This window comes from Patagioenas fasciata, chromosome 1, assembly GCF_037038585.1.
Source record: "Patagioenas fasciata isolate bPatFas1 chromosome 1, bPatFas1.hap1, whole genome shotgun sequence".
NCBI classification, from domain to species: Eukaryota; Metazoa; Chordata; class Aves; order Columbiformes; family Columbidae; genus Patagioenas; species Patagioenas fasciata.
Genome location: NC_092520.1, coordinates 108673411 through 108699462, shown reverse-complemented (window position 1 = coordinate 108699462; position 26052 = coordinate 108673411). Strand labels below are relative to the sequence as shown.

The window sequence follows — 26052 nt, the reverse complement described above, 5'->3', positions numbered from 1 at the left end:
TAGTATTCAGTAAATAAGACTTTTCTCTCTTCAAGTGGGCTGCTGCTGTCCGTTATTCATTCAGGATTCAGAGAACAAACTCCGTTGTAGTTCTAATTGTGCAAAATTGGAGACTTTTGCTAACATAATGGGAAACTAAATGTCCTTTTTCAAAGAGGAAGTTTACTCGTGTAAACAATCAGTTTGTTTTCTTCCCTGAGTATGTCTGTGAAACAGTTAATACGGCCATAGCTACTATAGTGTAAATATGTCTAAGATCAATATAGCTGATGTATAGCTATAGGATACTCCCTAGGCTACTATTTACACCCCATGAGGTGTTTTTATATCTGTTGCTTCATTTGCACTAACAGGCTTGCGTTGCTTTAACTGTACCCATTAACATACAGACATGGTTTGTGATTTATCATGGACTTCACATGTCAAAGCAGCAGAACTAGCTTAATAATGAAGAAAACAGTATGTTAAAGCACAGTCAGGTACTTACAAAATGCTGTACTCTACTAAATTTCTCATATGGCCATGCTGACCTGGTGTTTCTGTTTAAGCAAATTTTGTAACTAAATGACTCTTTACACGTTTTAGGATAAGTGGTTTGCTGACAGTCTTTGAAAGACTTGTGATACATTTATGGTTCACCTTCAGGGATTGTTGGCTTCACAAGTGCTTTCTCTAGAGCAAAACCAGCAAGTAGTATGCTTTTGTTTAGAATACACTCCTTGAACGTTAATCTACTGATTTTGCCCAGGCTCAGTGACCTAAGTACGTTGGTTCAGAATGCTGAATGAATGTTATCTTCTACCAACTACAATATAACTCCTTTAAATAATGTGTCTTCTAAACTTTTAGAATATGCTTGAATTGCTAGAGGAAATGCCAAATGGAGTTCCACCAGAAAAAGTGAAAAGTTATATCTACCAGCTAATTAAAGCAATTCATTGGTGCCATAAGAATGATATCGTTCACAGAGGTAAGTGTGTAGTTCTCTACACAGAAATAAGCACTGGGTGGGAATTTGCTTTCTAAAGGGAAAGATGTTACAGCTTGAAGTAATTTGCATTTAACATAAATATTAGCAATTGCTTTATATCAACAGAAAAAAATATGTAAATTTGACAGGGTCTTAAGTCTGCTGTGTGACTTCAGATTGTTTTAGAACTAACCTACATGTAAAGCTTGCTGTCCAGTTTCTTTGGGTTACAATATAAAGTTTGTATCATATGCACAGCAAAGTGAAACTGCAGTACAGAAGTTGCCAAAGGAAAAGGAGGGTTTTTTTAAACATTTCGTGATACTCAGTCATTTTACTTTTGAATGGAGGTTTTTAAAAACATTTCATGGTACTCGGTCATTTCACTTTTGAACCCGAGAATAGAATATTAGGAGAAAAGTAACCCAGAACTTAAAAAAGTAACTCAGTTTGGTCCCTCATGTTTTATCTCTTAAGGCAGTTCCTCCTAGCTCCCATGAGTTCAGCTCTGTGTATTTCCTTTCTCCCCTAAGCTTCAAGCACTCAAAGTACATACCTTGATGTGTGACTTTATCTAGTTTTATTTATTTTATCCTGATTTAATAAAATTGTATTTTGCTTTGTGGCTTTGCAAGAGTAATGTTTCTAATTAACGTTTCCAAATAATCAAAATTATCATATAATATTCTGTTTGTATTTGAGACTGATCAAACATAAGCAAGAGTCTGCAAATATTTTGTAAAATACGGATTGACAAATATACTATATGTGGGTACTACGATATCCATGTAGGAATAAAAAAAGCTTAAAACTAGAAAACACATTTTTTCTAAACAAGTGACAAGAGGTGATCAAGAAGATCATCGTAGCTGAAAGTGTTGAGCACAACACACTTAACATTTTATTGGTTAACTGGGTAATTAAATCTCAGTTCTTTGTATTATTTTTCAATATGCAATATTCTGCACATTGGTTTGCTGCCCAGAAGTATCTGTGGGCACCTTTTGTCTTCGCATATTTTGTTGGGAAACACTTTCAAAGGCTTCAAAAGGCAGCAAATTAATTCTGCATGTTCACAAACTGAATTGCTGGAAGCTGTTTCAGCAGTTGCTCTTTTAATGCTTCGTTTATGATTACATGAATATCTCTAAATACATTATAATGAAATAATATTTGTTGACAAAGTTCAAAATTAGAAAGAGAAGCTAACAGCATCTTTTTTTTTCCTCTGTCACTCCGATGCTCCAGATATCAAGCCAGAGAATCTCTTAATAAGCCACAATGATGTTTTGAAGTTGTGTGATTTTGGTAAGTTCAACACATAGATACGTTCTTCCTGCATTTTTAAGGAAAATCTCTTGCAGTGAAGTTTTGCCTTATTTTTGTATGAGTTCTACAATATGTACTGTTTAAAGCCATTTTAGTGGTCAGAATTGATTACTACTTCAGGTTTGTGGCTAGTACTTTAATTTGAAAGACCTTTGAGCTTAATTTGCGTACCCTGTGCAATACCTGTATTAAAATGTCAATAGAAACACTGCGTTTATGTCTTCCTGTGTTTGACAAGGTTTTTACTAGCAGTGTTATTGACTCTCAGCTGAGAGCAGTGCTGATGATAAGCTGATTACGAGGCTAGCAAAACTGTAAGTTTATCTGGCCTGTGAATTAAAATACAAAATAATTATTGTTTAATAAAGACACGATAAACTTTATACGCCATTTGAACCACTGACTTTCATTGACTGTTATGTGTATAGTTATAGGTCAACTTTTGTTGTTGCCTTGATCAAGGAATCATATGTCCATGGATGATTAATGACTGGATGACTGTAGGATAGTCAGAGTTGTGCATGTAATGTTAACTTTCATGTTTCCTGTGTTATCAATACCCGTTTAATGTCAACTTTAAGAATGACAGCTTTTCAAGAATCAGCACCCAAGAACAAGGCAAAGTTTGCCCATGTGAGTAATCCCCAGAAGACAACAGAGCAAAGTGTACACTGTTCCAACAATCTGTATTTTTATTCTAAATGCTACATAAACACAGAATAAAATACTGTTCCCTCTAAAAAGCATACAGTTTGGCTTGATAAAGAGAAACCAGTTCCATAGTGCTACCCAAGGGCACTTTTCAGTGAGAGAGGTTTGAAAGCTGTCATTTCAAACCTCTGCAATTTTGAATGGAAAAAAGAACTGCTAAAAAAATAGATTGTGAGAGGTTTTTTTAGGAACACAAAAAAGACATCTGTCATTTGCAGTGCTGCTTATTTCTTTTAATCCTGAAGGCGTTTTTGGCTAAGCATTCAGAAACAATAACAATTCTAGGAAAAGTCGTAGAAGATTTGGTCCTTATGAGTTATTTGAACTAAGGGTGATTTATTCTGCAGTGTAAGGAACTGCACAGCTCTGACAGAACAGCGGGGTACCAATGCATGGTGCCCTCTGTCCCTTTGCCTTCTCAGCATCCACATGCCTCCTGTCTGCGCTGCTGTGGCCACTTTCCCCTGGCAGCACCAGCAGCCTTGCCCAGAGCTGGGAGGGCAGGATTTTTCCCTTACCCCCTTAGCCATCAGCTAACAAATCTTTGCATGTGAACTCATGTCAGCATCCTCTGTGCAGTAATACTACAGGCAAACTAGTAGCCAAAGAAGTGGTACGATCGTGTTCTGGATGACAGATTTCTCACTAGGTATGGATGATGTGAATTCTGCTCGCAATGATGTTCATGCAGTCTGTTGACTTGCTCACACTGGACACTCCAACCATGTCTCTTTCTGCTGTTGGAAAAGAGGGGCAGTCACAATGTACTCACAGTGCTCAGCACAATCTCAAGGAAGTTATGGGTATTTCTGTTGTTCTTGCCGTTCATGTGGGTTAGTTGGAATTTTGATTGAAGTTTCAGATTTAGTTGAATTTAAAATTCCAAGCAATTCAGGATCAATTTTTTTTTAGCCTCATTGCTAATTGACATTATTGCTAGTAGGTTAGGCTCTCCGTGTAAAATGTCTGTCAGAATGTTATTAGCCACAAGCATTTCCTGAACATGTACAGATTAGGATGGAGGAGTTCAGCTTTCAATATGATTCATTGTATGCTGTCTGCCTAGCATACTTCATGCATGTTTGGAACACAGGTACTTGTCACATGCAGTGCCACGTTCCTCATATGATAACAAATTCAAAGACAAGGTCTATGCATCCATCACAGTGCAGATACTGAAGTCATTGGGTTTTTCTGAAAAGCCCAGTGAAAGAAACAGTTTGAATAGAAAAGTTCCTAATTTTTAAACAAGATAATTCTTCCTAATCTTTGTGCCATGTGTTCTGTACATATCGTGCTAGATAAAAATGAAATTTAATGTGGTGCTTGCCTGGACACATGTTGTGTGGGTGTCATTTCTGCCAATAGAAGTGGAAAAAGGGAACAGTACAAAATGCCAATTACAGCAGATACATCTAACTGTTGGAAATATAATAGTTATGCTTTCTGACTGGTGTGTTTGTTGTTTTAACACCAGGGCTTCAAAATTACTTGTTTTAGCAATCTCTTAATCTCTGGAAGATGCATAAGCATAGACATTGTGAAACAGGACTGGAAAAGACCTCAAGAAATTCTCTAGTTTTTCCACCTACTCAAAGAAAGGATTAAGCATGTCTCTGTCATTCTTGACAGATGTTTGCTTAGCTTGTTCTTAGAATTCTCAGTAATGGTGGTTCCCTAGTGTTCCTAGATAACTATTAAAGTACTTACTTATCATTAATGTTAGAATGCTTTACTTTATGTCTAACTTAATTTTGCCTTATTTCTTTGTAAGAAACTAACCATCTTCTTTTTTTTTCCTCATACCTTTTTCCTTCTATGTTCTGAGTTGTTTGAAATCCTTTCTTGAAATCTCTTATTTTGCTTGTTCTCCCTTGCATTATGATGCATTTGCAAACTCTATTGCTTTCTTAGTTGCTCTCACTGAAATCACCTTCCATCTTCATCTTCTAATGTATGCTTTCTCACAGTTTAGAGTTTAATCAACCTTCTCCGTGGTTACCTTCTGTTTCTGTTGTATCAAAAAATTATTCCTGATACCTCAGCACAGCTTGGGGCAAGGAATAATAAGCACATGAATGAATAGTTTTTCACTGATGAGATTCATCAGATGGGTCATGTTAGAACCATACAAGCATAGTTGTGTGGAAAAAGCAATTTTGGCAGCTTCTGCATAAGAACGGAGATATCAAGAAAAATTACTATTGCGTTTAAGTAGCACTTATTGGTTCTGAAAATGCAATTATGCCTTATACCTCTGCAATACTTCGGAGTTTTTATTCTTTCTTCATCACTCATGCAATAATAGAAAGACTCATTGTGATTTCACTGAAGTGAATTTTGAATCATTTTTAATGGCACATCCCAGTAAGAAAGCATTTTGAAAATATTGCTTCTATATTTCAGTCCCAAAAATTTGTCTCACTTTTAGCTCTAGTAAGGAGCCTACATAACCTGGAGTCTTGCTACTACGATCTATCTGTCTTCAGTCTCGCTCTGTTATTAATTATTTATTTGAAAACAGTAAGATACTTAATACTTTTCTGAAAAGAGTGCCAGCATCTGCTGTAGAGTACTTCTGCATGAAGAATCCAATAACATTATTACTGTGGTGCTTGGCTGACTTATTATAAATGGAGAATGAAAACAAAAATATAATTTCTACACATGGGTTTTCCAGTACATAAACTCGTCTCACAGTCAGTGGTCTTAATTCTTACGCCCTAAGACAGAAGTTAAGCTTTGGTATAATTGCAAATAAATATTTATTTTTTTTATTATTATTATTATTGTAATTATTAACAAAATGGTGTGGAAAGGGAAGCTAATTTGGACTTGATTTCTGATCCTGATTCACTAAGAGCCTTGTTATTAATGGTGAGAAGCTGACACATGTGGAGTGAGCCAAATGCAGAGATAAAGCAATTTTGCTGATCGTTGGTAGACTCCTGTCTTTTGTAGTTTTAGGGAGATGACCCTGTTTCTTGTCAGATCAGGAAGGGAGTGTCCTTAGATGAGAATAATACGGAATTTCTTGACCAGTGTAAAAAATTGAATGCAGTGAGACTGTGGTAGTTAGGATTGGTGACTGGAAGAGTCTATTCCCCGTGCATGTTACGTTTCTGATGTTATGAATCTTGTTCTGCAAACAGCATCTCAGGGAAATTTAGTGGCAGTAGTTCACTAGGTTGCATGGCATATAGACAGGTAACTTTTATCAGTCTGTTTTGGTTATGGCAAAGCACTGTAATAGCAAAACCCCGTGGACTTCTGAGGAGAGTACGCAAGTAAAGTAATCATTAAAGCAGATGTACTTTCACTGTTGTATCAGTGAAAGCTTGCATTTCACAGAATCACAGAATGTTATGGATTGGAAGGGACCTCAAGAATCATCTAGTCCAACCCCCTGCCAGAGCAGGACCATGTAGGTGAGGCTACACAAGAATATGTCGGTTTCAGTGGACAAGCAATTGTTGGGGACATCATTCTGCACTAGAGGTTGTAAACAATTTGCTTCTGTTTAAATAGGTGTGAGCTCTTAGTGCCAAAACCAATGGTGATACACATATTGTATTTTAAATAGAATATAATCTTTCACACTATTTCTTTGACAGGCTTTGCTCGTAATCTCTCTGAAGGGAGCAATGCTAACTATACAGAATATGTGGCTACCAGATGGTACCGCTCACCTGAACTGTTGCTTGGGTAAGTACAGTTTGTAGAACTGCCATGATAAATCTTGATTGATTCTTTATATTTTTTTCAAGCATCTTTTGTAAGACTTACCCATGGAGAGCTGTGGTTGATTCAAAGGGAAGATTTCAAGAAGCTTCCAGATTTTCACTAATTCTTGTTCATTTCCACTAAGTCAGTACAAGTCATTGACATATTGACCTGTCGTGAGCTGAGCAGTGTTTAACTGATTAAAAAATGAAGCTGAATTGTAGCAGATGTACTTCAGATTCCTTCCCATTCACTTCAGAAGGGGTTTCCATGGTAGTGCTGTAGCCTGGAACGTTCCATCAGCCTTGTGGTGGACATCACGCAGCAATGGCAGTGCAACCTTCACCATGCTACACTCCTAGTCCTCTTCATCCTTTGGGTGAAAACTGTGATTAGGTTTTCATTCCCAGTTATCCTTTACCAGGACTACTGAGGTAGCTCAGAAGGATGGTGCTAGGTTTACACTAGCCAGGAAGAATTTATTGAAGGAGGCTGTATGAATCATTTTAATAGAACACTGAGAAGTTAGTGTTGCGTTGCCTGTGAAAGCAGTAGTTACAAGAGTAGCTTCAGCCAAACTATTTCGTTTACTCTTTTATTAATCTATAAAGTTAGTGTTTCGCTACCTCACAAGGTTAAACAGGTTTTTGTGCACTGTATGAACAAATTCATAAGACACAAAAGGGCAAAGGAAGAGACAGATAAAACTGGAGATCTACTATTAACATGTGCGATCTTCTGCCTGCCATCAAGTTTTGCAGTCTGCTATTCTAAACTACATGAATACTTTTGCAGAATACAATTCCTCTATGTGTACCATGTATGTGTTTATATATACATATCCTAGAAATAAGGAATTGGTAGCCACAGGGCAAATCAAAAAAGTACTAGTCATTGGCAGGGTTCTTTAGGCAAAATGTTTCATGCTGCTGAGAAACAAGTCTTTGGATGCTTTGACTAACACTGAACTAGAAATTTCTTGAATAGTAAAGCATTAGGTAACATTCTGTCAATAAAGTCATCTCAGTATTCCGAGAGTTGTACTAATCTTAACCTTAATTGGTAGGCAGTTGTGGTGTTATATGCAGAATAGTATGTTAAAGTTGTCACTAAAAATCTCAAAGCTCAGTTGTCGGAGAAAATAAGTTGTTATATTAAGCTTCCAGCAAAGTGCATGTGTGTGTAGGTATGTATGAATAAGTATAAAAAAAGACTTGGAAAAAAGCATCAATTGTGGCCTTTTTAGTTACATAACATTTTAATCTTCATCTATAGTAGTAATGAGGATTTAGGAGGAAAGACATGAAAAACTTGATAGATATAGTATTAATCTGACCTGCAGTTTTCAAAACTGTTTTGCTACCAAAGGAAATGTAGCAGGAATCTCATCTGTTTGTAACTGACTAAATTTGTTTGATTAGCTTGTAGAGAAAGGGAGGTAGTATGTGTATTTAATGCATGACTTCAGCTTTGCTGGTGTATGTTTTTAATGCCAAGCTTTTCTGGCACAGAGTCATGTCTGTTTCTTGACAATCCTGTTCTATTTCCCAGACACTCATCTTACCCATTCCCCTTTGCCTTGCATTTACCAAGGCTTTATAAGCATCTAATATTCAGAAGTCTTCCCAGGATTATTAAAACATACATTTTACCAAATACAGTTTTACTTTTTCCGTTTTTAAAATGTGTCCCATAAAGGTTTCCGTTCTGTGATAAAGTTCAAGACTTAAATTTCAGGAGAGGAAAGAAATTGCTCCCTAATTATTCACAGAACATCTAAAATCTGCTCACTTTGGAGAGCCTCAAGTAACTGTTAGTGGAATACTCTGTACCCTTTGATACAATATTGCTAAAAGCCAGTAAATTTTAAGGCATAACAAATTACTAGATGAAAACATATTTTAGGGAATTTAATTTGTGCAGGAATGGACTATAATACTTCTGATTTGTGGGCTCTCTGTCCTATAGGAGTTATTTCATTTATTCAGCCACATCACGATTGAATTGTTTGCTTGTTGTGATCTGACAAGGCTGATGCTGACAGTCCAGGAGTCTTGAGCATGCCTTTTCAAACAAAAAAGTTACAGTTTAATCTGCCACTACCTTAAGAGGTGGGCCTTTTCTGATTTGTTTCTGTTTGGCTACAGAGTAAATAGTGGAAAATTCTTAAACTGTGATTCGGCTTCCTTTGTTCTTGTGAGCAAGGAAGGGTGATGGTCCTTGCCTCAAATGTGTTTTAGCCCATTCCTCAGCTGTAATCCTGGCTTGTTCTCCAATGCACAACAACCTTTTCCCTGTTTCACATTTTGGTGGAGAAACCTGCCTGTTCAAGGGGCTGCAAATAAAGATGTGCCTGTTTTTCTGTCATGATAAAAAGGTATGGTTTTTTTAGTTGCACTCTCACAAACTGTTTCGTTTACAGAGCCTCAATTTTCCAGTACAGGCACAGAATATCTAAAGAGCAGATCCTTGGCTTTGAAGTCAGTTCTTGTCTGTGTTGCCTTTTGCAGCTTGGAGAAAAACGTAGACCTTCCTTGGCACTCAGACCTGACCTGATGGGTGGATTGGACTAGCAGCATCATAGAAAAAAGAAACATTGAGTCTCTCAGCAAATCCACAAGTAGTCGCTAGGCGAAATTAGTAAGGGAATTAACCCACAGAGCCATTGTAGTAGTAGTACTTCAGGAGCTTGGGCATTCTGTGCTTTGCCATTGGTGGTTCCCTGTCAGCAGTCTGTTCCAATGGGGCAAACTTCATTTTGTGATGATTGTTTGTGAAAAGACTGCAGTGTCTCATGGCAGATTCCAGAAGGCAAACAGTTTTTGAAATGCTGGTGTCCTACTACAGCATTCCTAACTACTGTAGACTCCTGCACCAGGCATCTCAGTGGGCTTGTAGTTTCATTCAGGCTATGGTCCAGCTAGAAACGCTTTCTCACCTTCACCTAACTAAATCATCAAAAGGGTTACAGGGTCCTGTGTCAAAGTGCCCTCCACAAAAAGTAAAGCAACTAAGCATGAGTAATCAGTGGGGAAAAGTCAGATATCTTTTTCTTTAGTCTCAGGGTATTCTTGCTCTAAACATCTTTGATCATCAGCATAAGGAGGGAGTGAAGGGAACGGATTTAGGATAGCATTTGTCACCTGCAACTCCTGCTGCTGTCTTATTCCAGAAATAGGCAAGCCAGCTGTTACTTAAAAATCTCTTGAAACAGAAGGTGAGTTGTTGGATTACAGGTTTCAAAAAGAAGAGACTCAGTGAAATGTGTTTCCAGTCCAGTCTTTGTTCCAGTCTTTATTCTTTTTATATGCTCTTTTCTTTTAGATGAGAGCAATTCTCTGGTCATTTTTTTTGAAACCTGAACATCCAAAAGGGACTCTTGGAATATGTTGGATGCTTACAAAAATTTTTTACAAATTCAACAAGCAAGAACTTGGGCATACAGAGAGTTGCTTCGGCCTGTAGTAGGAAAAATGAAAAGCCAACAGTATGTCATATGTTGGCTGTTGCACAGCTGTTGTGGTAGGCAGCTAAACAAGCTTGCCAAGGAACAGAACCTTAGGGTGAAAATCAGAAACTGTCCAAAAGGATTCTGTGTTTCTTCAGTGTTTGTACCTTTAGATTTAATGTTGCAATAGTCTACCACTGCTTTTCATACAAACTTCCACCCTCTATGTTCAGATTTCCCGTCGTCAATATTGCCTTTTCTTACATTAAATAGCCTTGTATGTAGTCTCAAGAAGCGCTGGTGTAGCCCTTGCCAGTGTAGCACTGATACCACTTAGTTGTGTTTCTGATGAATTCCCTACACCTCTTCATTGCTGACCTGGCCTCTTCTGTTGTTAGCAGTTTAAAATATTAGGTGCCATCCTCCTTACCACACAGCATTGCTTGCACACAGAGACCACCCAGCAAAACTTCTCCCCAAAACCCCACCTGTGGCTTTGCTCCTAAATAGGAATTACTTATTTTATGATGCCTTCATTGGTCCTCACCTGTGTTTTTTAAGGAATAGTTTTCAAGACCATTCTGTTTTCTCTCTTATTACAGTTTCACTATATGAATGCTGAAACAGATTTCTTACCATTTCTGTTCTCTCAATACTCAGACCCAGTTGTGCCTATACCCATGTTAAGCACAGTGGAAAAAGAAATGTAACAGAGCACAGTCGTCAACCCCTCGAGAGAAGGGAAGTTAGTGCTAGTTTAACTTGGAATGGTAAAAAAGATTATTTTTGTATGTAAGATTTTTCACAAAGGTAACCAGATCCCCAGGAATACTTGAGAATTCCTCTCCTGCCTTTTCAAGCAGTGATACATCCGGCAAGCCAGGGCAGAAACAGAGGGCTTGATAGTTGGGGTAATTTCTTTGATATCAAAGTTTATTTTTCTATGTTGTAAAGAAACGGGCCATGGGAAATACGGCCAATAAATTGAAACAGCTCAATAAGAAGACAGTGTCAGTGGGTGTAAAATGTTACACATTCACTTTACAGAGCCCCTTATGGAAAAGCTGTGGATATGTGGTCTGTAGGCTGCATCCTGGGCGAACTGAGTGACGGGCAGCCCCTGTTTCCTGGTGAAAGTGAGATTGACCAGCTCTTTACCATTCAGAAGGTGCTAGGCCCGCTGCCAGCCGAGCAGATGAAGCTCTTCTATAGCAACCCACGCTTCCATGGCTTGCGGGTAAGAGAAAGCTTTGTTCTTTTTTATTTTTTTAATTTACTCATGCAGTATTTACACTATTGTCTCTGTTGCTTTGAAGGTTCTTTTCATTTATGTTGTGCATTATCTATTGCATGTGTTTCTGTGTAAGTATAGGATATTTAGATTATAAGGCATTCATAATTCAAAGTAAAATTTTGATTACACCAGTACGGAGTTTTATAAATATGTTTGGTTTACTCTTAAGAGTTGATTAAAGATTTTCTTTCACTTCTTTGACTTTTTTGGGAGGCAGATTAGCATTTGTAACCCAGCTTAGCATTACCCTGACAGGTTTGCACTGTGAAATTTAGTGACATAGCCCTGTCAATTTGGGGTGCAGAAAATTTACACCTGCTGTCTTCAGGCTACTGTGTTGGAAAAATCTGGACCATAGATGCTGCTATCACAATGGAAGAGCTTTTTGTCTTTTGCCTTTTATTCCTGGGGAGTTGTTCTAAGCCACGTGAGTAAAAAAGCTCTTCCTTCTGACAGAATTGTTCCCATGGGGTTTGCAAGTACCATATTAACTACAGAGACTCAATAGTGTGGAGAAGCTGCTCAAGTTGGGACATGAGATATGGCAAAATTCTAGAAGCAATATAGAAGTAATAGCTCATTTATCTTTAACAATACTTGGTCAGTGGTTGTACTCATGTTTGCTTTTAATTCCATTTTGGTTGTCATTTTTTATTACTTAATCTTATTTAGAAAGGGAATTTATTATCTTGATAAATGATCTGAAATCATTAGTGTAAAATCCTATGAAGAGGCATACAACGGTTTTAGGAGAACATATCTGTGCTGAAGACTTAAGATTTGAATTGTAGTCTATAAAAGAGAAAATTTAAAGAATGAGAAAGGGAAAGAGGAGGGACCGAGTTGTCTTGAAACTTGTTAAAGGTTGCCATAAATTTGGTTTAGCTGCTGATGTTAAGAAAAGAAATAGTTGGTTTAAGGTGTTAGGAGAATTATTTTAACTGCTGGGATAGCTAATTCCTAAGAGGTTTTGTTGAAGTTTGTAGACCTTCTATTAATGGAGGGTTTAAAAAAATGATTAGACGAGCATTTCTTGCAAGGTCATATGTGTGTTTAATGCTGTTTAGAACAGTGAGCTGGATGGGGTTTTTTTATTTAAAAAATTATACCTCTTACGGGGAAAGTGATGCTTTAAAAGTTGTAAGCAAATAAATTACTGCCTCTTTAGCATAATTTTACTGCAGTTCTAGTTGTGCAGTGTATTCTTAGTTGGGTAAATGCTCTGTAATGTCTTAGCATGAGAATGAAGTATCTTTGTAGCTTTAAAATACAGAACTTAAAGATGACAGCATAGACCTAATGTGATTAGCACAGAGTTGAAAGCTGTGAGTGTTCTCATCCTGGATCAGTGGTTTATTCCTTGGCCTCAGACATGTTGCTGCCTTCTTAGCCCCATCTGTAAAGTCAGGATACTAATGATAACGACAGTGACATATGTCTTCTAATAGAGTAGGTTTTGAATGCTGAAGTAAAGTTTGAATAATGACCTAAACTTGAAAAATATTGCAAAAAAATGTTGGTTTGGAATGTGATATTCATTAGTTAATTCATGGGGAAAATTTATTCCATGCTGTAAGACAACCTTAAAAGTACATTTTTCTGAATAAATAGTGCGTAATAGTGGAAGATTTTCTGTTGCGTGGCAGATAGATGGTATGCTCTGATCATGCAAATTATTATTTACAAGCTGGATCTGGCACTGGGTGTTCATAAGATAACAACTAGCCCAGGATGTGAAATTGTTTATCCATGTGTTTAGTTATGGTATTGTAGCACAGATTTTTTAAAAAATACAGTATGAACACTCCAGCACCACCTGCACATGTATGCAGATGCACATCTGCATACTTTCTGGTTTTTCTTCCCACTCATTTCCTCTATGCACATATATATGTGCACACGCACACAGTTTTCTTCACTCCTGAGGTTTAGGGAGTATTTCGTGGTCTCTTTTCAGTCCTTCTGAGGAGGAAAACATTCATAGCATGTTGAAGGCCAGAAGAGAATAAATCTCGGATCAGAAAGCGCCAATAGGTTCATGCCTTTATGGAAAATATGAGTGATAATGTAGGGCTGTAAATATTGTTCTACAAATAAATTATAAATAAGTTGGATAATCTGCACAATCCCAGTGAGTAGCCATCTCATATTACTGGTTTGCATGGCTCCATTTTGCCATTTGCTTCATATAAAAAAATGGGGGAAGCATGAAAACCTTGGTTGACCTAAGTTACCTTCTAAGATCAACACACCAGACTTGGACTTAAACAAATTCTCAGTCATTAGTAAACCACTTCAAGAGAAAGCAAAGTTAAAAGAAAAACACAGAGACTATTTAGGAATAAACACATTCAAATTAATGCTCTTTCATTTTCCTTCAAAGCTCACATAATGTAGTTTTTGAAAAGTAATGCCAGTACAAATGATGGGCAGCAATTCTTAGTGGTCTAACACTTACGCACATACAGTGCATGGCAATGCATTTTGCTTCCAAATGCAATTTTGGAAATGGGGTTTTGTGCTGTGTTGTTCTTTAAAGCACAGGTTTGAAGCTAGTATTTAATCGGAGGAAGACAAATATGTAAATATATGCACCTACAGTAACAATCCCTAGGTATGAGAGCTCAAAAATGCACAAACGGAAGTAAAGGAAGAAGAGTCTTTCACACTTCCTGTTCATTGACATTTTAGACCAAACATACAATTCTTATACGTTTTTATCCGATAGCAAACTTCCACATAAAATGTTCATTTATCTTCATGTTTGTTAATATTTTTTTTGTTGCTGTTGTCTCTTATTTGCTGACTTAAATTTTGTTGTTTTCTTGTATTTTCATTGATTTTTTTTTTTTTTTTAAATGGTAACTCAGTAATTTTTGTTCATGTATTTTATCTGTGACTTGAGCCCATTTGAACATATAGTGATGGTTTTATGTACCAGTAGACAAGAACACTGCATGCTTATTGTCAGTATTCTTACTTTGATGTGTAAGTTCAAGGAGACTTTTTAGAAAATACATAGGATGTGGATGGGATCAAGCCAAGCTGCAACTGAAACACTTGCATACTATTAGGCAGATTCCACAACTCTGGAAACTGCTACCGAAGTGTCTGGATCTCAGTTACATAGTTTTGGGTAAACCGTTTAATGCCAATAGACTGGCTGATTGTTGTTTTGGTTTGATTTGTTTTTTTTTCCAGCTGCTTCTCTTGTATTCAAATGCATAATTTTCTCTAACATCAGCATAAATTGGATCCATGAGGCTTTTTCATGCCTCTGTTGGAAATCCAGCCTTAATTTCCAATTCTGAAAACACTGGCATATATATTTAGTTTTCTAATTTGAATTTACCTCACTGAAATCAGTTTATCTAGTTGCTTGCTGTCAGTTCAACATGTGCCATGATCTGGAAGTGGATCTCTGTTTCTTTTCAACTCATTATACTTGGTATTATGTTATAGCAATGAAATATTGAGCAACTTTTCTTTCATTCAGTAAAAAGATTCTGTCTTCGTTCTGTTTGATTCTTGCCTTGCTTACAAGGCAAGCATAAAAACCACAATTCTGTGCTTTATTTTGTCTTTCTTCAAATCATCCCTGCCTGTCCTGTTCTTTTTTCCAGACAGGTCTAGTTCCAAATACTACCTTTGTGAGGTTTTGTGCAGACTCTAGTTGGAACTATGCCCTCCAGCAATATGCACTACTTCTCATCGTGTTACTAGTGTGACCACAGGAGTAATCCTGAACCTTAAACCCTTGGGTTTTTGATGTTTTTCACTTAAAACATTTTGGAATTGTCTGTTAATCTTTGGTATTTAATTAGTACTATATTTACACTCTCAAATTCCCTCAAAGCTATTTTCAGTCCTTTTTTAAAACACACATATTACTCATATTATTTCTGAATCTATTTTAAAACTCCCACCTCTTGTCAATCATAAAGCCACAAACACATTTGTGAATCCAAATTGATTATTTCTCATTTGGGAGAGGTTCCTTGACTGCCCTACTCATCAAGAATACTTTATTTGGTTGACTAGATGCATATATACGTCAACAGTTATTTGTTTCCTTATAATGTTTTGTAATGTTTCATAAACCACCAGCTTTTTCAGTGCATATGACTCCCATTAATTACATGACTTTATTCACTATGTAGTTTCTATTTTTTAAAGCATTGTATTCATGTATACCTTGTTTACATTCTCAGTATATTTATGCTTTATTATTTTTACAGTTTCCAGCAGTCAATCATCCACAGTCTTTAGAGAGAAGATACTTGGGAATTTTAAGTGGTGTGTTGCTTGATCTTATGAAGGTAGGAAATGAATTTCATCTCTGTGATACGTAGGGAAAGATGTGACAACTTATCTTTGTTTCCTAATAGAATAAGTCTTAAAAGTACTTGTGACCTTCCTTTTGAGATACTTTGATATCACCATTGTTTGAAGCAAGGCTTAATATTTCCTCAGAATCAGGAAAAATACCCCTTGCAAATGCCAGGAGAGTCTGTTCACATTTTTCTGATTTGATAAACAGTACATAGGCCAGACAAGAGTCACCATCGTTTTCAGCAATGTGCATGCACACTGACATATATTCAAGTTACCTTAGTAATGCTGGAGTGTGAGCTCTCAACTCGTGATAAATTTAGATAAATACATGGAGTATTAGGCTAACCTTAGTTGTTATTCATTTGTTACTCGATAAACACAAGGATGTGGGCAGTTGTCAAAGGCAAAGTTGATGCATATTTTTGTTGTTGTTGTTTTACTTATTTTCTTAACCTAAGCACTTAATCTGCATGTTATCGCTCACCTCTACACAGTGTGCACGTAAAGTTACTCTTCAGTCCTGTTTTGGAGTAAGTCAGCTAGTTACCTATGGCCGAACTAAGATAAGGTCCTGAGATAGTTTCTGTCAGGGGATGAGGAGAATCTGGCTCCTCTCAAAATGGCCAGACACTGTAAAACCTTGTGCTATGGATTTGTGCCTTATTCCTGGGTATACAACACATATTATTGTCCTTATTATGGTACTGTAAAAACATCACCTTGGTAAGCTGCAGTACAACCCTTCCATTATTTCATCCACAGTAAGCTGGGGGGAAAAAAAAAAATCTTAGTGTCAAAAATTTGGTTTAGAATCACAGGGGTGTTCTGTAAGAATTAAAGGTGCTGTGGAACAAATACAAAGCACACATATGGCTAATGAACTCTAAATTAATTGTGGTCCTAAGCCCATCTGCGCCAGTTGTCTTGGAAACGAGAGGTCATCTGCTTTGGCGTATGCTTGGGTGTTTACTTGCTTTTAACAGTACTGATGTAGCCAGCAGAAATCCACTAAATTTGCTCCACTCTTTTTAGCCAGTTCAAATCACTTTCATTTCATCTCTGTGCCTTATGAAGAGAGTCAGCATAGCTTTTACCTTGGTTTCATGAAGTCTGCAAAATTAGGTACCTTGGTGCAATCTAGTTGCTTGGGTTTGGTATTATTCATTCTCCTCTATTTTCTAATTCACATAAACTTTTTTCTGGCATCATAGTTAGCTGTAGCTCAAGCTGTAGTAGCATATGTTGCAGAGCAGCAATTTCAAGATAATTCTTCAGACCATTGTTAGATGTGCCGGGGCAGGGTTTATTTTAATTTTATCTTAATTTTTATGTTATATCTCAATGTCTTTTGGGTTCTTTTGCTGTGATTTAAAAGTTACAAAGTTGTGAAATGAAGCACTTGAATTTTAGGCAGACGCAGACTTCCAGATAATGCCATTCCAATTTAAATCATTCTTGTCAGCTTATCCGTCTATATTTCTCCCTACAAGGTGAGAAAGATCAGGGATTCTGTAGAGGGCATATTTTAGTTTTGACCTACATTACTTAATTCAGGAGTTGGAACATTGTTAAAGAATGAGCAAAAGACTACAAGAAGAGAACAAAAGAGACTTGTGGTCAAGTTACATGCTACAAATGCTGCACATACTTCACTGCATGCCTGTCTCTTTTCTAGACGCTGGATGGTCTGGCACTTGCCCACGCTTGGTGTGTTCTTCATTATCTGAATTCTCAGGGACCTCAGGTCTGATTGCTAGATTACTGATTAACCCACACTTATGTCAGCTAAAGTAATGTGTTCTTCATATATCTCTATTTAGAGAGAATTTCTGAACTAGATTAATGACAAGGCATCTGTTTGGCCCCATTGCTACTTTGTTCCTCTCCTTCACAAACCATGCTGTTTTGCAAGCATGCATTTGGGAATTGTGAACTGCCTTTGCATGTGATGACTTGGGCTAGAAAGACATTGAGTATTTCAGTCTTTTTCATATCATCTGTCATTTGATTATCTTCATTCAGCAGCAGACATGCATTTTTTTCTGAGCTTCCATTTACTACTAGAATATTTTAAAGACCCTTTCTTTTTACCTTTGATATTCTTCACTTGCTTTAGCTCCAGCTGGACTTTGGCCTCCTGAAGTGGCCTATACTTGGTGCTAATGCAGTGCTTTTGTAGTCCTCCTTTGTATCCTGTCCTTGACTCTAGTTCTAATACGCTCTTCATTTGCATTTTTGTTCAATAAGAAATTCCCCGTTTAGCCAACCTGACCTTAGGCAAAATGTTGTGACCTTCTGTACAATAAGATGCTTTGTTCCTGAACTCTCAAGAAATTTTATTGATTTCCTTCAGTTGTCAAGTGGCTTTCCTGTACACCTTTCCTCTGATGACAGTTTTACAGGAGATTCTGCCCAGTAATTCCTTACAGAAGCTGAAGTTCCTGATGCTCATCTTCCCATCCTTCCTTTGAATCCTTACTGTAATCATCTTATGGTTGCTACAGCTGAGACTGTGTTCTCTGATCAAATTTGTCACCACTGTTTTATTGTTGGTGCGCAGCAGGTCAAGTAGAGTGAAGTCCTACCCTTGGCTGATTTGCTTCTCCAGCAGGTGCACTAGGAAATTACTACCAACATAGTCTAGAAATCTCTTGGATCATCTACACAGGCTGGATGTCTGGATAGTTGAAGTCTGCCAAGAGAGTGAAGACCTGTGACCAGGAGACTTCTGCTTGTTGTTGTATAGAGTTTCTTCTTCATCTTCTCTGAGCATTTTAATGTCTAGTTTTTAGCAAACACCCACCATAACATCACAATGCTACTTTCCCTTCTAATCCTGACCTAGAGACTGTCCATGGATGTACCTTCTGCTTCATGCTGGCATTTGATACCATCCAGGAACTCAGTTCTATGCAGTGTCACTCTTTTCCCTCCTCACCCTCTTCCTTCTGAAGCCAGCTGTAGCCATCAGTGACAATGCCTCAGCCGTGAGCCATGTCCCACTACTGCTCTGTGATTCCAGGCAGGTTCATAGCCTTATGATTCCCTGTGGACTTTGAGTTCTCCTTGTTTGTGGTCCAGGATCTGCACCTTAGTGTACAGGCACTTGAGGGAAGCATCTGAACATCCTCTGTTCTGAGGAGGAATGTGAAAATCATGTCTGGCTGTCTGGCCTTCTTGTGTGTGTCTGGGCCATTTGAGCCACTGTAGTGATGAGCACCAGAAAAAAGGGGGAAAGAAAAAGATTGTCACTTGAGGAAGGAAGATGCTACATACTGTATGACCAAATGACATAGGAATGTAGTTTGCCACTTGCGTTGTTTCCTGAGCTTTTTCCATTTGGAAGTGCAGGGACACCGTGAAGGGAAAACCTGTTGGTGTTCAAGTGCCTGAATACTATGTTAATGCATATATAGATATGCATTGTATGTGTATATACACATGCATATATATATATGCACAAAGTTGTTCTCTATTCAACCTATATAACCCTTTGAAAAAAGCTATTATTTTTACTTAATAGCCATTCAAACTTTTATCCTTGCTGACAATCGTGCATGTTCAAATATTCCAAGGTAAGTTTTGTATTACCCTGTTCCTGCAAGAAACCTTTCAAACTGATCAAAATACCCAACCTGCTGGTGTTAAATTGCATGGTTAAATATTTTTTTACATGTCAGAAAGTGTCTTTGTTAAGAATCACAGAAAATCTTAACAATTTTAAGGCAAATGTTATTCTGAGTGCATTGTAAACAGTTTAGATGATTCTTTAAAAATATGGGTGGACTTGAACCGTAGAAGTAAAAACCAGAACTCTACTATATTTTTTTTTAAAATACTAAGTTCAAAATACTATTTTTGTTTGTATAAGAATGTTCTCATATGCTTGTTCTGTTTATTTGTGAAGCCTGTTTCATTGTAGCATTTTATTACTGGTAAATATAATATCTTTTTGTTCTAAACAACATTGTTGTAAGGTATATCCTGAAAAATATTTACAAAATATGTATCTTTTAAACATGTATAGGTATATACATGGATTATATTTTTAAAGTTTTATGTATTTTTGTATTTTAAGTGTATTTTAAGCACACATATATAACTATATGTGTGTATATGTAGCACATATATATGTTTCATAATAAGCAAGGCTGAGACCTTTCACATCTTAAGTAGAATATAGGTTTTGTAAGTGTTTATTTTGTATTGTATGTAGTTTAATACAACATTAAATTATTCTAGCAGTTATATCTCATCACAGAAACTCTGGAGATCAAAAAAGCTATCCCAATGATGTTCTTTATTTTGTTACATTTTTTGTGGATGCAAATAGAGATACTAACATTTGAACTCTGGGATTTCTTTTCTGAAGAACTTACTGAAACTAGACCCAGCAGACAGATATTTGACCGAACAGTGTTTGAACCATCCTTCATTTCAAACCCAAAGGCTCTTGGATCGCTGTGGAAGCTCACCTTCACGGTCAGCTAAGAGAAAACCTTACCACGGAGACAGCAACACCTTATCTAACAGGTAAATGTAGTCGTGTCACCATCATCACTGACATTTGTTCTGCCAACGAGTGAGTTGCTGTCATGCTTATGTACAACGTCATCTACAAGAGAAGTAGTAATTTCACAGTTTGAGCATGTTGAGACATGAATACTGTTCCATGTTGCCTCACCAAATAATGGAAGTAGACACAGTTTTACTGTATTTCAGCTATTCAAGCTGAAATTTTTGCTAACTTTCTGCATCAGGCTGAATACTTCTTGAGGGAAGAAAAAAGGTAATATTCAAGCCCCTTCTGCATATGACAAAGGAAAAATAAGTTGGCTTACCCATCTTAAACAAATGTTAGCCTTTTTGTTGAACAGCAGTAGGAATTTTGTGGCTTGGAGAATGCCTGAGATTCTAAAGAAATGCTCTTTTCTTTGGAATGCTACCATTACTGTATATGTAAAATCTATCCAAGGTTTTGCTATTTGAACATTCAAAATTCACACAGGTTAGTAGCAGCTAAATGTCCTGAAAATTGTGTGGATTGGTCATTCTCCAGATTTGGGATGAAGAGAATTTTGTGTGTAGTTGCAGTTATGAGTCAAGTTTAGCCTTTAAGCAGGATGGTTTTGCTCAGTGATTCTTATTGGACCCATACAGCTTGAGAGAAACTACTTGATTTTAGTACAACAAACCAGGTTTACTGGTGGATAAAATACTTCAGCACAGAAAGCCTCATGGCATTCCTCTGACAAAAGCTTTCCTAAAGGTCACCCTCTGAAGTAGGCAGAATGATAGTGGCTTTTAATCCAAGCCATGTTTTTCTTTAGCTCTTCCTGTGAAATTAAAAAAATTACTCTCCATTTTAGGATTTGGGATGGTGACATTTACAAGATATGCTTTTTTGGAGATAGACACCACAAAGTTTTAACTTCCCTTATAGGTATTTAGGCTAGGAGTTTTACAATTACAGATGTGGCATCAGAAAGGAAAACCTAGGTCCATGGCAAACTTCTTGTCTAATACAAAGGCTTGCCCAACTGCTTGATTTAAAATTAGTAGGTTCTTTATATCTCCAAATTTTTAAAAAATATACTTCTTTTGAACTAAAAATTATTTTCAGCTGACATTAAAAGTGTTAAATTTCTAGAAACTGTGGTAGAGTACATAATTAGATCACTAACAGTGGATAATAAAGTCTTAAGTATAAAAATGGCTGGCATTATCCAATTGTAATTGTCAACAAGACCAACAAATGTACAAACTCCTCTGTACAGTGAGCTCTCACTTTCACCCTCAGTAATATATAGAACCATACAACAGTTTGGGTTGGAAGGGTCTGTCAAAGGTCGTGTAGTCCACCCCCTGAGATGGGCAGGGACATCTTCAACTAGATCAGGTTGCTCAGAGCCCTGTCCAGCCTGGCCTGGAATGTCTCCAGGGATGGGGCATCTGCCACCTCTCTGGGCAACCTGGGCCAGTGTTTCACCACCCTCATTGTAAAAAATGTCTTCCTCATGTCTATGTTGAATCTCCTTTCTTTTAGTTTAAAACCATTACCCTTGTCCTGTTGTAACAGGCCCTGCTAAAATGGCTGTCCCCATCTTTCTAGTAGGCCCCTTTAGAGCACTGAGAAGCATTATCATAGGTTTGGTACCGAAATAATCAGCTTAAGTCTATAATGGCTAATAAGTACAGCTGCAGCACTGTTCAGTCATGGCCAGTTTGCAATACCAGCATAAGTCCAGAAGGCAGAACTGCTTTTTATGTCAGAAAATCTCAGATAATAAATTCTGCTCAAATACATTGCAGAACCAACTCCTATCTCAGTCCCATAGTCCCAAAACCAGGGGAGCTGGAAAGGAGAGTGGAAGTTAAGGACATCACCAAGTAGCTCTGCACCAAGTCAGTCTGGTTGCAGAGCATTTTGAGTCCATCTTTGATGTTAGAGGGCTTGTTCTGCTGTACTGAGCTCAGGCTCACTCCGTCTGGGTGTCTTTGCCAGCATAATATCCGCTTTTCCCCCTCCTCTCTTCTCCTCCAAATCAGACACACGTTAGATAGCCTGGAGCATTGATTATATCAGCTTTTTGATAGTGCTGATGTACTTTATTGTTCTACTTTCACTTTGATATGCCAGGTGTATTTAAGACTTTTTCATTTATTACTCACACACATGCATGAATACGTAAATATATGTTGGAATTTCTATTACTGGATTTTATATCTTCATTTTATTTGTCAAGAAAATCCATTAACCAAAGCTGAATTTGTCCATCAGGATATAATCAGAAAGAAACAACAGTATACTAACACTAGAAAATCTATTATTTTAGTGGAGCTGCTGATGCCTAGTTGGCAGTATTTGATCTTACTGCAGTTAAATTTTGTGGTTTTAAATGGGAACTCTCTTCTGAAATGAGTGTACTTTTGTTGAAGTTATTAATACATGAGTATGTAATCTGGTATATTAATGCTTCTTTATGCATTTTAATGTAGAAATCAAGCCAGCAAAAGCTCTGCTTTGCAGTCACACCACAGATCAAACAGCAAGGATATACAGACACTAGGGGTTGGCGGACCAAGAGAAGAGGGTCTTCCAGCAAATGAAAGCTTTTTAAATGGAAACCTTCCTGGAGCTGCCCATAGTCCGATGCATACAAAAAAATCAAGCAACACACCTGGATCTGGCAACAAGGATCTAGCCAATAATAACATGCCACATCTTCTCAGCCCAAAGGAAACAAAGGCCAAAACAGAATTTGATTTTAATGTAGACCCAAAAAGTTCAGATGGTCCAGGCACAAAGTTCCTGAAGTCTAACACCAGATCTCAGCAGAACCGGCACTCATTTATGGAAACTTCTCAGAGCAAAACTGGGACACTGCAACCTGGTGACAAGCACAGTCGCCACAGCTACATTGATACTATCCCGCAGTCTTCTAAGAGTCCTTCATATCGGACAAAGTCAAAGAGCCATGGGGTTCTGACAGACTCGAAGTCCGTGGGCAACCTGTCTGAGGTCAGGGCCCAAGCTGCAGAACCAAACAGCAGCAGGTATTTCCCATCCAGCTGTATGGACTTGAACTCTCCTACCAGCCCAACTGCTCCCCGACACAGTGATAACAGAACTTTGCTCAGTCCATCTGGGAGGAATAACCGCAGCGAGGGCACCCTGGATACCCGAAGACCATCAGCAAGACACTCCAAAACAATGGAGGAGTTGAAACTGCCAGATCACATGGATGGAAGCCATTCCCACTCTCTGTCTGCTCCACATGAATCTTTTTCCTATGGTCTAGGTTATACCAGTCCTTTTTCTTCACAGCAGCGCCCTCATAGACACTCGATGTATGTGAGCCGGGACAGAGTGAGGTCAAAGGGCTCAGAGGGTGGCTTGAGCGTAGGGCAAGGGATGGCAGCCAGAGCAAACAGCCTGCAACTGTTATCTCCACAGGTGCAGCATAAGTCACTCACAAGATCTGTTGGCTCGTCACGAGAAGACTGTACGGAAGATACTAATAGGGTTAGTTCAAAATATTGTCTGTTACAGAAGGCTTGCCTTCCTCTGTTTCATGTGAGGACCGTGTCCTGCTTGCTTTCTTCTTCTTTTGTTTATTTCTTTGAAGAATTAATTATTTGCCCTGTTAGAAGGCAAGGGATGTTTGGGTTCTTTTTCAGGAGGGCTAAATATTTCAAATGCAAAATGGGAGGCTGTTTGAAAGGGGTTTTTTTAAATGGTGTAGGAATACCATTCTCTTAAAGTACTGAAATACGAGAACAGAAAAATTTGTCTCTGAAGTTAAAATTTCGTTAGTAGTTCCTAGTCTTTGGTTATGTTGTGTGATTACATTTTTATCATATTGTCTTGCTTAATTAACCTTCTCATTTGTGTTTTTTGTTATTGTATGTCTTTCTTTTATGAATGCTAATGTTAATTTTTGAAGTCAGCTTTTCACTTGCTTATAGCAGGACATTATTGCTGAAATGCCATAATTTACTAGAGGAATATCAAGACCTGCAATATTTCTCTTGAGTAGTATGATAAATGACTGGGGTAGTCTAGAGATTTTGTGTTGAAGAAGCCACTGGTAAATTTACTCCTTGCAGTGATTTCTGTCACTAGATACTATGCTGTATTTTACTGAGAACATTATTAAATAAGTAGAGGAAGGGCTGGTTCTGGTGTTGATTTACATTCCTTACACAACACTTCTGAATCATCAGATGTTTTACACATCAGATGTGTAGAGATGACTGCAAATCTTTGAATTGCTGTACCATTGATCCAAATTGGAGATAAATGATACAGATAGAAGTACAAAAATGCATTTTTGTTTCTCTATACATATATCTCTGATAATGTGACTTCTAAGCAGAGAACATATAGTTCAGATTTGTTGACACATTGAAGGAAGTCAAAGAGCTGCAAATATTAAGGTCTAAAAATTATTTACTGTGAGAGAGTAAAAAACTCTGCCTACTTAGCTCCACATACTTCTTACATAGACTGACTTGATAGTGGTGTACGAGTACCATGAAAGAGTTTCCAGGTAGTGGTTGCCTTTTCAGTCCAGTAGGAAAAAAAAGGCATTATACATTTCTTCACACTTACCACATCTCCATTCAGGATTATGTGTATTCACACATAAGAAAAGATCTCATCAAAATAGGAGAAATACAATGTAATAATAATTTTTAAAGCTCCTTAGAATGGATTACAGCAGCTCCATTTCAAAACCAGTTTTTTTCATTGTGTAGTCATTTTTATCTCATTTCAGTCAAGTTAAATGTTAATTATTCTTCAAGATGTTACTGTAGAAGGGCAATAACATCAACATTTGAGGTTTTGATAATAAAAACTCATGCTATCTTGTTTTCTTCAGTGCATTAGGATCTTTTTCTGCATTATATATCAGATATTAATTTGATAAGTAATTTTAATTTTATTTTGTAGTGTGTAGAGGCAGATTGCTTTTATTAGGTCATTCTTTATCTTTCGATAAATGGTTGACAACGTTTTATTTTAATTAGAAATATTGGTGCGTATCGTGACGCTTATGTTTTTGTTCATTTTGGTTTGTTTTGAAATGCCTAGTGATTTGTAAAGAACTTGCCTTTATTTCTTGTGGTCAGTGTTTCTAAACCTATGCCTTCCATTAATGTTTTAAAATCTGTATTTCAACCATCAGAAGTCTGAAAAGAAAAATACCCTTCTGAAATGGATGGCAAGTTTGTAAATTCACAAAGCTGTTTTTGTTTATAGTACTTTCAACAACAAATCAGAATTAAATTCTCAATCTTATGCCTTGTAGAGGCATTTCACAATGAAGTTATTCTTTGGCTTCTTCCTATCCTTTTTTCTCTTCTTTTGCTACATACTGCATTAGAAGTCAGAAAATTTAACTTCCCTCAGGATTACTGAACTAAAAAAATCAGGAATAACCTAAGTGTTCTCAAAGATTCTTTATTGGTTCTCTCTCTGTACTCCTATTTTGTGAAGTTTCCTCACTTCCATGTTTGTCTTTTCTCATTGATTTTCTCTTTAGCTCTACTGAATCTTTTTAAAGAAAAACACTCTTTGTTTGCTAGGCTTCAAATCTTGCTTGAAAAAAGAAGAAAGGACTTGCATTCACTGTTAGTTTTGGGGCTTTTCCAGTCTCAGTACAACACTTCTGTTTCAAGGGTTCCTTTTTGTTTTAAATTGGACATAAGCAAAAGAAAATCAAGTACAAGTTGCTA

At 37.2% G+C, this 26052-nt stretch overlaps 1 protein-coding gene across 4 annotated transcripts in view; it reads left to right on the top strand.

Moving 5' to 3' along the window:
- CDKL5 (cyclin dependent kinase like 5) overlaps positions 1-26052 on the top strand; it is a 130422-nt gene that overhangs the window by 79061 nt on the left and 25309 nt on the right. For all 4 annotated transcript variants that reach the window (XM_065857960.2, XM_065857945.2, XM_071812592.1 and 1 more), the window contains 7 exons: positions 850-970; positions 2219-2278; positions 6625-6715; positions 11229-11418; positions 15714-15794; positions 20183-20343; positions 22810-23836. In XM_065857960.2, coding sequence (XP_065714032.1) covers positions 850-970; positions 2219-2278; positions 6625-6715; positions 11229-11418; positions 15714-15794; positions 20183-20343; positions 22810-23836 — 1731 coding nt within the window. The remainder of the gene's footprint in view (positions 1-849; positions 971-2218; positions 2279-6624; positions 6716-11228; positions 11419-15713; positions 15795-20182; positions 20344-22809; positions 23837-26052) is intronic.